The 15,604-nt window shown below is 34.9% G+C and overlaps 2 protein-coding genes across 4 annotated transcripts in view; both read right to left on the reverse strand.

Annotated features, from left to right (window-relative positions):
* Positions 1-240: 240 nt before the first annotated feature.
* On the reverse strand, positions 241-11,160 carry LOC107862764 (gamma carbonic anhydrase-like 2, mitochondrial). Its single transcript, XM_016708424.2, has 2 exons — positions 10,595-11,160; positions 241-822 (listed from the first exon to the last, which is right to left on the reverse strand). The coding sequence occupies exons 1-2, from the start codon at positions 10,983-10,985 to the stop codon at positions 446-448; spliced, it is 768 nt and encodes a 255-aa protein (XP_016563910.1). The 5' UTR covers positions 10,986-11,160; the 3' UTR covers positions 241-445.
* A 2,396-nt stretch (positions 11,161-13,556) lies between these two features.
* The window catches only part of LOC107862765 (agamous-like MADS-box protein MADS1), a 12,238-nt gene continuing 10,190 nt past the window's right edge, over positions 13,557-15,604 (reverse strand). The window contains exons 4-8 of one of the 3 annotated variants that reach the window (XM_016708425.2): positions 15,177-15,276; positions 14,989-15,030; positions 14,704-14,745; positions 14,365-14,403; positions 13,557-13,809 (exon numbers count right to left, since the gene is read on the reverse strand). In XM_016708425.2, the coding sequence (XP_016563911.1) occupies positions 13,804-13,809; positions 14,365-14,403; positions 14,704-14,745; positions 14,989-15,030; positions 15,177-15,276 (229 nt within the window). In that variant the 3' untranslated portion in view covers positions 13,557-13,803. The remainder of the gene's footprint in view (positions 13,810-14,364; positions 14,404-14,703; positions 14,746-14,988; positions 15,031-15,176; positions 15,277-15,604) is intronic. The other 2 variants (XM_016708426.2, XM_016708427.2) reach the window with 2 other exon arrangements.

Genomic DNA, 15,604 nt, shown 5'->3' on the forward strand with positions numbered 1-15,604 from the left:
CTTAATTATTTGAAGAGACAGAATCTTGCAAGACCAATTCTTGAATTTGACGCATCAATTATGGTGATACTGCTACTGTGAGAAAATAGTGAAAACATTTTCCAGAATACGTTTTTGGTTTTCATGACCAAACAAGTATAAATATTGTGAACAATATTTATGGTCAAACGCATGCTTAGTAATGCATAGTATAGTGCCACCTTGAGAGTTGAGACAATCTTAAGTCGAAGCATATACAACTTCTGGAAAGCTTCAACATGTATTGATGACCACAGACATCTGAGTGTCAAAAGAAAATCCTTGAACAGAGAACACACATTTTCTCTACCTGATTGTAGAATCACATTAAGAAACAACAGATCTTAAGTTTTACTTGCGAGTCTTACAGTTTCTTATTTGCTCGGAAGAAAATCTCCCAACAAGTACAATCGGGAAGAGAAAAAATCTAAATCGAAATTCCAAATGACTTCTTAAGCTTCTCAACTTCCAAATATATGGTGGAGTAAGGCAGGAATTCTGAGAAATGAGCATTGGCCAGATCATTTACTGCAGTAGCAAGCTTAGGTATCTCTTTTATCTCTTCGTGGGTCAAGGTCCGGACAAACCTTGCTGGATTGCCAGCCCAGAGTTCACCACTTGGAATCCTCCTCCCAGGTGGTAGCACTGACCCAGCCTCAAGGATAGAGTTAGTCTCCACTAATGAACCTTCCATAAGGATACAATGCTGGCCAATAATGCATTCTGGCTCAATTGTGCAGGATCGCAATAGACTGTATGCACCAACCGTAACGTACCTGTCCACTAATGTTTCTGCTGGCAGCCCTGTTAAATGAAAAGTAAAACTTAAAGCATCGCATATATCAATGAAACTTCAGCTTGATCCCGTTAAGGAACAGACGAAGAGAGACAACATATCATTCTGCTAATCTGGAAATCTTAGTTGGACGAGGAAAAAAATCAGCCTACTAGAGGATACCACTGAGAGAGGTTTTATCACCTCAAAATACTCCAAGAAGTGCAATTTCTAAGTGAAATAAAGGATGTGCAGCTACAGACAACCACGAATATGTCGATTCTTAAAAGATTTCAGATGAACTTGGTAAAAGATTCATCAACATTGAGACATGTCTGGCTCTTTACTATGAAAATGTGTTGGGAAAGAAAGAAAAGATGATTACATTTGACGAGAAACTACAGGCGCAGACAACTGCAGTATTGTAATTACTTTCTTTAACATTCACTCTATTAAAAACCCTCTTTCTAGCATTGGATGACATAAGTTCTCTAAAACCACCTGGGGAATTACTATACACAGCACATAAGAGCCACACTAACAAAAAGATTGGGCAGGAGGCAAAGAAAAGATAACCCACAGCAGAAGGTTCAGACAAAAAAAAATGCATCTTTAACAAACAATCTCACATTCACATGCATATGCTTTTTTTTTTCTTTTTTAATTCCAAACTGTAAGCATAAATAATTAACTTGACTTATAGATTTCATGAACTTGCAACTTCTCCAATTGATCAACTGGATTAATTTGCAGGGGAACCACATAAATAAAATATAAATCTGAACAAAAAAATTTATATTGATATATATAGTGTTCCTCACTGTTTCATAAGAAACTTGTGATTTAAAAAACTCCCAGCCCAAGTGGAAATAATCTGCAAAGAGACCTCTACAATAGAAACAGAAAAGGCAAGGCATGTTTCTAGGTGGTCATAAACTATTTCACCAAGTCTGCATGAAAATTAAGAGATTGCACGTCTTTTAGTGCACCTTTCTTCCACGTGATTTTAGGTCCATCTTGTTTCCTTAACTCACTCAATCATCAGTGTCACACTACATCGAGCATGGCTACACCATCTCAGTCGTCAATCTCTAAATTTATTATGTGTATGCTACTCGTACCTTCTATCAGATGTGGTCATTTCTAATTCTACCCAATGTTCTATAGTTGCACATCTTATCTAGCATCTGGGTTTTTACAAAACTACAACATTTATCATATAGATATAACAACTAAAAACACATGTATCTTGTAGACATTAGGGCCTTAGAGGTATAACAGGCAATCGCGTATAATATCGTTGGTCCTATAAAAACTTGTCTTTCCCCGTGGCAAATATATTTATATCACATAGCAATCCTGTGACACACTTCCAATTTTAACCATCCTACTTTAATTTCATGTTGCATCTCCCTCTATCATAGCTTCTTTATAGAATGTTGGTCTAGATAATCAAATTGTCTTTATTTAGGCATCACAATCTTGTGTAATTTCACTTTACCATCATTCCTCTTATGAGGGCTATAACTTTTATAGGTAAGACGCACCTATTACTAGGATAGTTTTTCATCATTGTATTTTTTTATTTCGCATCAGATCCATTAGGTTCTTTGTAGTAATCGGCGACCCTTCTTTTACTTCACATAGTTTTTCGTTTCCTTGATAGCTGGAAGTTCTCCAAATGTATGAAAGACCGAAGACTTAATACCATCCATTCCGATGTGGTTGGATTCTTATGTTCACTTTTTAAGGATTCTAAGTTTCTCTCTTAAGGGTGGATGAGATACTATGCTCATTTTTTAATAAGATTATCGTGAATTTCTTTATCAAACTCATTTCCTAAGAGATATAAAGATATTGTAGTATACTACTAGGGATAACTTGTGCTATTATTCTTCTGTTAAAAGTAAGGAAGAGCAAGTGTCTGATCAGATGAATCAAGCGATAGGGGTAGATTTTACTTCACTAGGACAGAGTTGCTGCCGATTGAGGATTGGCCGGGGGGGGGGGGGGGGGCGCTTTTTTCTTTTATTAGGGAAGAGATTGTAGTTGGGTACAAATAGGCCTGTGAAAGACGAGTAGGCAAGCACGCGGGTTGTTTCGATCAGCTTTGAGCTGTCAAGCGACGATTGGTCGAGAGGACTTCCATCATGTAGCTGGGTACAAATAAGCTAGTAAAAGACGACTAGACAGGGCGTTAGGCTAGTGCCAGCGGGGTACGTAAACGAGGACAAATCACGCGGTTTTGTACTAGTCACTTTTAAGCTATCGAGTGACGATTGCTCATCTCTTAAGAAAGAATGCGAGGGGTTGTCTTACAATAAAGGGGGTACTCTCTTCTCTGATGTGGACTATACTATTGTGTCCCATTCCTTAAACAGTGATCCAGGATAAAGCCACGCAGCGATAACCGCCAAAAGAAAGGGGACCTTTCGTAGTCAAATGCGTACAAGGAAAAAGACAATTATTCAGCGCACTAAAATCTAGTGCATGGGATTCTATATTCACGAAAAGTCAGACTGAAACCATGTTACAGAACCAAGACAACCTAATAAAAATAGGTTTACAAATAATATAATAAGAAAGAGAAAGGGCTCCAACGTCTATAAATAGAAGACTCTTTTTCTATTTGGCAAAGCAAAGGGAGATATGGATTCAACTACCCCTGAAAGACTTTCTCAAATTAATCAAGGAATTCTAAATGTTGAAAATTCAAAGGGCCAACGGCAACAAACTCTGTCTGCCTTTTTAGAACACGTGCTTGTTGTTTTTCGGGAGTTGGTGGAACAACGCATTCAATACCTCGTAAATCAAATAAGCACTTTGGAAGGAGAAGAGAGGACCCTCATCCGAGAAAGGGAGGACCTTATAGTAAGGATGGTCTTCCGCATCCACGACAGAAAAAACTAAGAGTCAATCGACTCTTTTGAGTTTAAGAAGGTTTACATAAGTGTTTGTAGACGCTTTGTGATGTGTTTTCATTAAAGGTGTTCTTATTCTTTGTGGAGATCTACTCGTATGCATTGTGTCTTTGTTGTGTATGTATCACTAATGCTTCCCTTTGTAATGTTGTGTTGTGTGGCTGGTCTATATGTACTTCACATGTAAGAAAATGCTTCTAGTGCTGGAATGAATAAATTCCGCTTTGTTCTAGTTCATCATTCTCTTTCCCCGTTTTGTGTAGAAAAATTGTTAGATTTGAATTTGCTATTACGTACGGGACCAAGTACTTTATAAGACTACAAAGCTAGGATTAGGAGCTCGTGACAGACATAACCCATTTTGAAAAGAAAATGACGAGTACCACTTTTCGAAAGAAACATCTTCCATGGGTATGTGAAGCCAGTAGCCGCGAGAACAATCATCCAAATTGGGGTTTCCACATTTGAAAGTCCTCATATTAAAGTACTTAATTTATGCCTTTAAAAGCTGATTTTACAACCTACTTCCGAACTCCCTATCGGCGGAACTAAGACTAACTCAAACATACACCACTTCATACTGACTTAACCGAGTATTTACCCTAGAAAACATGTTCCCAAAAGATCAATTATCCAGAAATTCCTCCAACTCACTTTTCTTCGATTGAACCATAGGACAACTCCTGACAGTGACAGTACTTAAATTAGAATCCCTAACCAGAAGCCTAGCCTAAAAAAAGGCCTTTATACTGCTATTATATTAGTAGAGCTCCTTCGATAGAAAATTCCATAGCGAACAAGTAATTATATAAGAAAATATACTCATTTTCGCAACGAGAAATTTGTGGAGAGAACAAGGAAAGTGCAGACATAGCCTTTAAGAGTTCCACACCACCAGAGTCCATCTCGAAAGACTCCTTTTTTATATATGTGACCTAACTCACGAAACCTTATTTCGTTCACATCGATATAACCCATCTCGTTCCTGAAAAGGAAAGAACAAGAGATTAATTATAGTCTCGATCGACTTAGTTATATAAAAAATGTAAGTTTGACAAAGATGTCGGGTATGCATAGTTTCGAATTTTGTCCCCAGGGAAGGACTAGCGGCATAAGGGCTTCTAGTTTTTAATGCGTTATTAGGAAGTCTCCCTGGTCGTATTGGAAGATAGGAAATGCGCTTCCAATCAATTTGTTCCTCTCGCGTCGAGTCAGTTCCATTATCACTCCTCGGCTATTAGGCCTAGTTCTGTGGAAAAACAAGATCGAATAGAACTTCCTAGAGCTGACTATCCTTCAGCTACTAGCGTGGCTGATTTGGAGATAGATTTATATAAGAGGAAAATATCCAGTACCATCAATACAATACAGGCAAAGGATGCAAAGAAACTGTGTGCCTGTTGGGATTGGCTTTTGGCTTATAAGTGTCTGTTTGGATTAGCTTTTGATGTATAAGTCATAAGCTAGAAATTCTAACTTATAGCTTTGAGCTCGTTTGGAATGGCTTTATTTTAAGCGCTTTTAAGTCAAAATTGACTTTTAAGCACTTTCGAAGTGTTTGGGTATATTTAAAAAGTGTTTATAAGCACTTAATTTTTAAGCTAAAATGCTAAAAATAAGTCAAAAGTCATAAGTTAGAAATCCTAACTTATGGCTTTTGGCTTAAAATGCTAAAAATAAGTCAAAAGCTATAAGTTAGAATTTCTAGCTTATGGCTTATGGATTATAAATCAAAAGCCAAAAGTCAATCCAAACAAGCACTTAGGCTACTTTTAGCATTCTAAGCCAAAAGTCATAAGTTAAGATTTCTAACTTATGACTTTTGGCTTATTTTTAGCATTTTAGCTTAAAAATTAAGTGCTTATGAACACCTTTTAAATATATCCAAACACTTCAAAAGTGCTTAAAAGTCAATTTTGACTTAAAAGCACTTAAAATAAGTCAATCCAAAGAGGCTCTAAGCCATAAGCCATAAGCTAGAAATTCTAATTTATAGCTTTTGGCTTATTTTTAGCATTTTAAGTCAAAAGTCATAAGTTGAGATTTCTACGTTCTAACTTATGACTTTTGGCTTATTTTTAGCCTAAAATTAAGTGTCTATAAGCATTTTTTAAATATACCAAACACTTCAAAAGTGCTTAAAAGTCAATTTTGACTTAAAAGCACTTAAAATAAGCCAATCCAAACAGGCTCTATCTCCCACTTGATCCTGACTCATGGACGCTCCACGGGAAACAACCACCAGGAGACGAAGCAAGTAGAGGATTTTGAGGAGGATATCGCCATGACATGGTAGCAGGGATCTAGGTCTTTTTAAGCAGCACTAGAGAGGGGATAGAAACTCGAGACTTCAAACTAATGTCCTCCTTCCTCTGAGCAAGGTTCCTTGTTGAGTCTACTATGAGAGACATTAAGGCTGCTCACCTAGTTGGGAAAATTTAATACTTGAATTGAACAACCTTCATTGTAAAGTTTGACAGACACAGAAGAGCTAGTTCAAATGGCTCGTGCAGCCGTGTTCTCCCTCTAGTCTATAGGGATTAGCCAACGAGTTCAAATGTTGAATTTAAGGAGGTAAGGCACTTTTTCTATTCTTATTATTTCCTTGCTAAATCGTTATCTCGGTCAGGTCTGACAGCATTAACAATAAGTTCATTTACATTTTCCATTTTTATATGCGATAATTGATAAGTTCACAAGAGTTAATTGCTCATTACAAAGGGAAACATTAGTGATACATACACAACAAAGACACAACGTATATGAGTTGATCTCCACAAAGAACAAGAACACCTTTAATGAAAACACATTACAAAGCGTTTATAGACACTTATTTAAACCTTCTTAAACTCCTAAGAGTCGACTGAGTCTTAGTTGTTTCCGCCGAGGATGCGAAAGGCCATCCTAACTATAAGGTCCTTCCTTTTTCGAATAAGGGTCCTCTCCTCTTCTTCAAAAGTGCTTATTTGATTTACGGGCTGTTTAATGCGTTTTTCCACTAGCTCCGCAAAAGCAGCAGACAAGTGTTTTAAAAAGCCATGCAGAGTTTATTGTCGTTGACCCTTTGAATTTTCAACAATTATATTTCCTTGATAAATTTGAGAAAAGTCTTTCAGTGGTGGTTGGGTCCATATCTCCCTTTGCTTTGCCAAATAGAGAAAGCGTCTTCTATTTATAAACGTTGGAAGCCCTTTCTCTTTCTTATTATATTATTTGTAACCCTATTTTTATTAGGTTGTCTTGGTTCCATAACATGGTTTAAATCTGGCTTTTCATAAATATGGAACCACCTCCACTAGATTTTAGTGTGCTAAATAACTTTCCTTTCCTCGTGCACATTTGACTACGAAAGACCCCTTTCTTTTGGCGGGTATCACCATGTGGCTTAATCCTAAATCTCTCTTTAAGGAATAGGACACAATAATATAGCACACATTAAAGAAGAAAGTACCCCCTTTATCATAACACAAGCTCCTCGCGTCCCTTCTTAAGAGATAGAGCAATCGCCACTCGACAACTCAAAACTGATCAGTACAAAACCACGTGATTTGTCCTCATTTACGTACCCCACTTGGCACTAGCCTAACGCACTGCCTTGCCTACTCGTCTTTAACTGGCTTATTTGCACCCAGCTACATGATGAAAGTCCCCTTGGCCAATCGTCACGGGACAACTCAAAGTTGACCGGTACAACCCGCGTGCTTGCCTACTCGTCTTCACAAGCCTATTTGTACCCAGCTACAATTTCTTCCCTATAAAAGAAAAAAAGGCCCCCGGCCAATCCTCAATCGACAGCAACTCCGTTCTAGTGAAGTAAAGTCTCTGCCCCAATCGCTTGATTAATCTGATCAAACATTTGCTCTTCCCTACTTTTGACAGAAGAATAAGAGCACAAGTTATCCTTAGTATAATACTTCAATATCTCTATATCTCTTAGAAAATGAGTTTGATAAAGAAATTCACAATAATCTTATTCAAAAATGAGCATAGTATCTCATCCGCCCTTAAGAGAGAGAAACTTTAAAATCCTTAAAAAGTATCTCATCAACCCTTAAGAGAGAAAAACTTAGAATCCTTAAAAAATGAACATAAGAATCCAACCACACCGGAATGGATGGCACTAAGTCCTCCAGCCTTTCATACATTTGCAGAACTTCCAACTATCAAGAAAACGAAAAGCTATGTGAAGTAAATGAAGAAAGGGTCGCCGATTACTGCAAAGAACCTAATGGATCTGATGCGAAATAAAAGAATACAATGATGAAAAACTATCCTAGTAATAGGTGCGTCCTACCTATAAAAATAAAAAGACATGTCTTTATGGTCTTACCTGTGACCCTTTTCCAATTTTAACCATCCTATTTTAATTTCATGTTGCATCCCCCTCTTATCATAGCTTTATAGAATGTTAAGTTTAGATATTCAAATTGCCTTTATTTAGGAATCACGGTCTTGTGTAATTTCACTTTACCATCATTACTCCTCTCATGAGGGCTAAAATTTTAGTATTCCATTATGTGTTAGTTTTACTTGTCTTAAAACTTGTAATCTTAAGAGTGTTTTCATCGTACTTCAAGCTTTTGATCAATTCTCTTTCTACTTTCTCCTATTAACATAATCTCAGTCACAAAATAGTATGCTCCATAGTCTTATATACTATGAGTTCATTCATAATGAGTTTAAGCAAGTATATGTTCAAAGCAGATTCATAGTATAAAACAAGTAACCAACTATCATGGAGAACTCTACATCTCTGCCCCCTCCCACCCCCACCCCCAACCACTAATCTCACACGTGTGAGACTCCTTCATATATATTATATAGGACATTTATATATTATATGCGAATTCTGTTCTTATCTAGTAAAGGACTTCTCCCGACACTCTAATCATATGGATTCTCTAGGGAACAGAACATCGTTTGAAAATCTATAGCCTCTTTGTAACATAAAAAGTAGTCCTTTAATGCGTCAAATTAATTTTAACCCAGAAAGTATTTAGAACGTTAACACTGGAAGGTTTCAAGTTTTAAGCAACGGACCAGTTGTATAAGAACATAATCAGCAAAATCACAAGAAAATTTGGCTACAGTTTCAAGGGGAAGAAAGAAGTCTGAACTTCAATACTACATTTTTTCAGATTGACTTATTTAGATTGCTACCATAAAATGTGATAGGTCATTCAAACAATGTCGTCATTTATCATAATTTCTTAGGGCAGTTTTGTTATTCCCGAGTTATAGTGCGACGCAACAGTCATTTTCTTCAATCTCATTCTATAGTGGGTGAACTATGCAGCTGAAGATTTCTGTGGTTACTCATTACTAGACATCTAAACCAGCAGCACAAAACATGAATATGAGAAGCATATCTGAGTAGGTTATGTTATACGTACACCTAGTGCAGATACAGTATCCCAGAGCCTCCACCCACCTACCACACAATAATATGAATTGCTTATGCTAGGAATCAGATTCTCCTTCTTTTATGTTTCTAATTAGAAAAACTTAGAAAAACAATAATGACGCTGATATCTGGAGTTTCTTTTTTTCTATATTTGGTATTATAGACCATGCTGTAGTCCATCAAGGATGCATATATAGGCTGGAATTTTTGGAAAGTGGACACAGCCATCAAAGAGATCTGGGAGATGGTTCCTGCAATTTTTGGGTTATTTGGAATGAGAAAAACCTCAGGTGTTTTAATAAGATTTCAACTTTAGTTGGAACTTTTTCTTCCCTATAAATAGCACCGATAACTTTTGGGATTTTGTTAGCTCCATGGTTCTAGCGTAGTCTCTTTAGTTCTGAAGTCTAACATTGTTTCCGCTCCAAAAGTCTAATATTGACTTCCATAACTCTGAGGGTAGAGTCTATTTGAGTCCTCCTAAAGTTTCCATCTACCTTTATACTCAGCCCTTGAGTAGGCAACTGAGACTTGACAATAAACAAAATTCTTCCAAGGTAAAACTATAGTGATGATTACTGTAATTGGCAATACACTGGGAGAAACATGCTTATAGGTGTAAGCTAAAAGATCCTAATTCCAACCATAACTTTTGGTCAAAACAGCCTAACACTGTAGAATATATGTGACAAACAAGTTTTCAAGAGCATATATAGTTCCACAATTTAGATTGTGTTCCTGCTTAAACACTGCACTTCCCTTACTTCTGTATGTGTATTCGCTATGACTCACTTCCCACTAATAATTTGCCAATGTTGTGAAAGGTAAGAAGCAATAAATAATTCTTTTTTGTTCCAATTTGCACAGAAGTCTTCGAAGCAACTACCCCTAATTGAACCAACTACCAAAACTATGATTCAATGGTTCATTTGACGCATAAGCTTTCTACGTGTTTAAAACCTTCCAACTGAAATGTACTGCATTACTTGTAAGGTCCTAATCTATGAACATTCAACAAGGTCTCCAGATTCCTCAAGTTCATGTAGCCATTTGACTTTGGAACAGAAACATCATTTAGACTCAAAGACAACAATATTCACTAAGTTCCATAAATTTCTAAATATAATTTTGTTCTAATCAACGTAGTCAAAGTACCTTCACACACTACCCCTTTTTTCACAAATTACGTAATCCACCTATCAATATTCAACTAATTCATCAAGCAATGAATTACCAAAATTCCCTTAACATACAAAAAATATAACAAAATTGGAATCAAAACATCATTTAAACCAGCTAAACAAAACTTTTTCTATAACCACGGTGACCGGGCCAGCTTTCGTGCACCTCAACTAAATCCACGAGCTACCTGCCACCTCCCATCAGCTAAACTAATTGTGCACAACATGCACTCAAATCTTATCAAAAAACAGCATAAATGTACTTCAAATTAAGCAACGAAAACGAAGTAATCACCTGTAGGAGAAGACCAAGCAGCATGAACAACACATTTCTCCTGTACATTAGCGCAGAACCCTACAGTAATCTTATTAAGATCTCCTCGAAGAACAGCGCCATTCCACACAGACGCACCATCATACACAGTCACCTGACCAGCAAGTACAACATTTGGCGCCACGTAAGCATCGACGGCGACTTTCGGGTCCCACTGACCTAGTGGAATGATTTGCCTTTGTCCTCTATAGTCCCACTTCACTCGATCCGGTGACTCCTTAATCGCCGATTGAGCTTCCGTCGCCAGCGACCGGCGGCCGAGGAGGAGGAGCTTGTGGTTACGGTGGTGGCGGAGGTGGCCGGAGAGAGATGTTGCTATGACTCTTCTCGATAATCTACCTAGTGTTGCCATTGCAGATTTTTCAGCGGCTGGACAAAGGGATTTTTGGGAATGGATGTGAAATGAAATGATTCAATGGAGTAGTGGACTTAAGGAGTAATTTGCTTTCTTTAAGGGGGCTTGGGGGAAATGTGTGAAATAGAAATTGGAGTCCAGAAAGAAGAGACATTTCCATTTAGGCATCGATATGTTTGTGATAGTTGTTTGAGCGCCTTAAACATTTCGTAACGATGAACACACACTTTTTATGCTCTCTAGACTCCACTTTATGGGACTATACTAATGTGTTGTTGTAGTCTATGCACCTTTATTTTATGAATAATAGTACTTTTGAGCCTCGGTTATTGATTAAATTTAAATTTTTATCTTGTGATATTTGATCACACGGTTGTATTGAATATAGGTTGAAGTCTTACTTGCTTAGCGTAACTTTCATGTCATACATTTCTTCTTTTTTAGCTTTGAAATCATGAAAATTTGATATGATTTCTGAGTTATTCAACGTCAAAACATTTAGATAAAATATTACATAAAATTATATTTATCTATCATGACTTCATATTATAGTCCCAAAAATAGAATAACATGAATTAATAAAATAAACAAAAAGGAAAAGATATCAACAATGAAGAGAGATAAATAAAGAAAAGATAATGTGAAGAAAATTAATAAATAAGTGAAATAAACTTAGACGATCAAGCTATCACAAATAGCAAAGTGACAGAGAATAGTAACGAGGGAGGTGTCACAAGTGAAATGATACAAAAGAGACCCCCCCATTGGGTTGTTGGATACACGAAATGCACCCCTCCTTCGACCCCCTGTATGCTTAGTTTAAGGCACTGTTGAGAGGCCTAAAGATTGCTAGTACGATGTGTATCAAACCTCTCATCATTTGTACTGACTCAAAGGAGCTTGTTAGCGCTATTACCCATGGCCACGAACTTTATGCTAACTTGATTTTTGAGTGCAGGTTGTCCCTCCTACAGGTGCTCGAGGCAACAAGAATCAACCATACCTTCAGGGAACAAAATAGAGTCGTAGACAGCTTGGCTAAGGAAGGCAGCAAACTCATGCAACTTGGCGTGCCAATTATTTTGTCAAGCCCATCGGTTTCTGCAGTACCTTTCGTAGAAGCGAACAAGGAAGGAAAAGTTTTACTAGGCTAATTAATCCTATTTTGGACCTACATGGCTGGGATGTGGCTCATGCTAACTCATCTAAACCCCCACCCCCCAATACTTCAAGTGGAGCAGTAGCTCTACCCACTGATACTCATATTTACCTTGGCTAAGTTGTTAATGAATTGCTCCCCTTTTAACAAAAAAGAAAAAAGAAAAAAAGATACCTCCCCTAACCCCAAATAGTGTTATAAGTGAAATGACACAAAAAGAGAAAAAAAATATGTATTTAAACGATGTGTATTAAGTGAAAAGTTTAAATTAAGATGATTTAATATGATTTACGAGTTATCCAATAGCATAGCTAGGTAGATTAAATACATGCATAAAGTCATACATGCATGTTTATTATAAATTGTATGTAATCATTTTAAGATATATTTTCTCCTAGCGTTATTTATAACTCTGAAATTATAACAATTCAATATGATATGTAAGTAATTGGGTATTAGAACTAATATAAATAGTACATGTTTATCACAGACTTGTTTGTCATATAACCTCTTCATTTTTATCTTCAAATTTTGATGATTTAATATGATTTGTGAACAATTTAATAGCGCATTTCGATGCACTAAGAGCCCATTTTAAGTGATTAAAAGCTTAAAACAAATACTTATAAATTAAGCAGATAAATGTTTGGATAGAAGTGTTGAAACAGAAAAAAAATTATTGATGCCTTTAGTAAACAAGTGATGTTAAACACTTTTTTATTGTTAAAATGACTTAAATGTCCTTAAAGTTGTTAACATCATAAATAAGGTGAATTATTTATAATTTTTAATTTTAAAATAATTTTTTTTAAATAAACCTTCGATTAATGATAGATTCGATGAAAACAAAGAAGAAAGATGAAGAGAAAATTAGAGGGAAGAGATGAAGCGAAGCGGTAAAGAGAAAAAGAAAAAAAATTATATATTTAAGGGCTACAAGTTTAGAATATTGTTGGAATTGCAGGAAAATATAAGGGATAAAATGTAAATGTTTTGATCAAATCTAAAAGAATTTTAAGCTAAAAAACAAAATGTTAAGAATACTCAGATTCTCACTTTTTGATTCTTTTAATCATTTTTTAACTTTTTAAGTATTTTTTAGTTTTACCAAACATCTTAAAAAATAAAAAAGAAATAAAAAGAGATTAAAAACTGATTTGATAAGATTTTAATCCTATCCAAACGGACTCTAAAACTCTAGCTATATGCAGAATTCAAGAAAAGTCCTACCACAAATCAACTCCTCATTGATTTTATCTATAATTTTTTTTTTTTCATCTTTTAATTTCCTCTACACTAAGAAACATAAATTCAATGTCTATTACATGCTTTCCTTAATTTCCCTTTTCAAATTCCAATCCCTAAATTAAAAGAAAATGAGAGATATCAATTTCTTTTTGCAATAATACCACAACCAAACTCTACGATACTCCACATATCTCATAGTAACACAATACAATTTCATTTCCCTTTTTTTAACCCGACATCGACTTGGATTGAAAATTTTAGAAACTAAATAAATACATTCAAATAACACAAGAAATTTATCATCTTTAAATATATCATACATACAATTAACATATGCAACGTATACATATACTTAGGATATACGCTTTACACAACCATTCAATTGGAGCTTGATCTATAAATCACTCCTCATCCCTACACAGCACAACCATAAGGAAAGTTAAAAAAGGAGACAAAAGAAGAAGAAAAAGGAAGTGTAATTAGAATAATCAAATTGATATAACATGGTTAAATACATATAATAAGAACATTCTTAGACTTATACAGTAAAGGGTCATTGTATTGAAATGTTAATACATAATATGTATTAGTAGTATCCTGTTTGGTATACCTTCTTGCATTAGTTATACACTCTATTGTGTATTAAGGTGTGTGTTACTAATACCTCAAAATCCATGGCATCAGTAATGCAATGGATCTAATGCATGCATTAACATGCTTAAGAACCCTATTACCCCTTAAAAAAAAAATTCCCATCCTTTCCAACATATATATTGAGAGTATTATGTAAAAGCAATTTTTTTTTTAGAAATTATGTAATTCATGTTTTTTTTAATACATCGAACCAAACACTGCATAAGAAAAATACAAGTATAACTAACGCAAGCATTACTAATACAAACAATACTAATACGTCATATTTTACATTATTCTTATACATTCTACCAAACCACCCCTAAATTAATTTACCTTAGAAAGTAAGCTCCCTTCTGCTTCACACAACCTTACCTGCATTTTGGAATTAATTAATTAATTAATTGAAGTGGAGACACACAAATATATACACAACTCGTAGTAAAATCAACTATAAAGATATCATACATTTAAATTCAAAAGTTTATATATACGCAAAATACATAGTCTCTTACTTAAATGTGGATGTTCAACTAACCCCCTCGTTTGTTTTTTACCCCATTTTTTTCTAAACACAGATAATTTAATTTGAGAATACTATATATTTTATACATAAACATGACTAATTACCTATTGAAATATTCAGAAAATATGAAAATACATGCAAGCACTCACTTGCTTTTGGAGATGGATGTTTTCCTCATGAAGGATTTTATGCTGCATAAGATGAATACAGTTCATTACAAAAAAAAAAAAAAAAGTTACTTTCTCTTTTAGATTGCATAAACATTTCTCTTAAATTTCTAAATCATTAACATTTTGCATTGATCTATTTGGGATAAAGAATCTATCCTTTACATAACCAATTACAAATGAATTTATTCTTTTTGTAAATTTCAATTTTAAAAAATTGCTACTTTCTTCTTCTAAATATATATCACTCATTAATTAGAGTCTCACCCTTCTCTTAAGCCAGTTGATATGTTCGGAAACGATACGCCTCTGTTACATGAAAGTAAATGAACTAATTAGATTTAGTTCTCTTAATTATATATCAAGTATATATACATTTGGTGGAAATCAATTTAAATTATAACTTATATATATGTATTTAAGTTTATGATTATCTCGTATATAAATTAATTAACCTTTTTAGAGCGAATGCGTTCAGCCCCAATTCTGAGCTGACGCTCCAACTGTTTCAATTCTTTCATGCCAAGACTTGATAAATCTTCTCCAGCCAAATGTCTGCCCAAAATATATAATACAAGGGAAAGTCACAGATATATATCGTTTGGCCAACTAATTTATCAATATGATTGAAATTATATTTAATATAAAATATATACAATCAATACACTTTATATATACATATATACATATACATATACATACACACATATATATATAATAGACTAGATAGTCTACCGATTCAGATCCGTAATTATCCCTTTATACAATTTTGGAAATTATGAAGAATAATACGCACATATAATACTTCAATAACTAAACAAAGTGAAATAATCTATCTATAGTCTATATCTATAATCTATAATTTATATCTTCTATATCGGAA

The sequence above is a fragment of the Capsicum annuum genome, chromosome 3 (assembly GCF_002878395.1).
Source record: "Capsicum annuum cultivar UCD-10X-F1 chromosome 3, UCD10Xv1.1, whole genome shotgun sequence".
In the NCBI taxonomy this organism is placed as follows: Eukaryota; Viridiplantae; Streptophyta; class Magnoliopsida; order Solanales; family Solanaceae; genus Capsicum; species Capsicum annuum.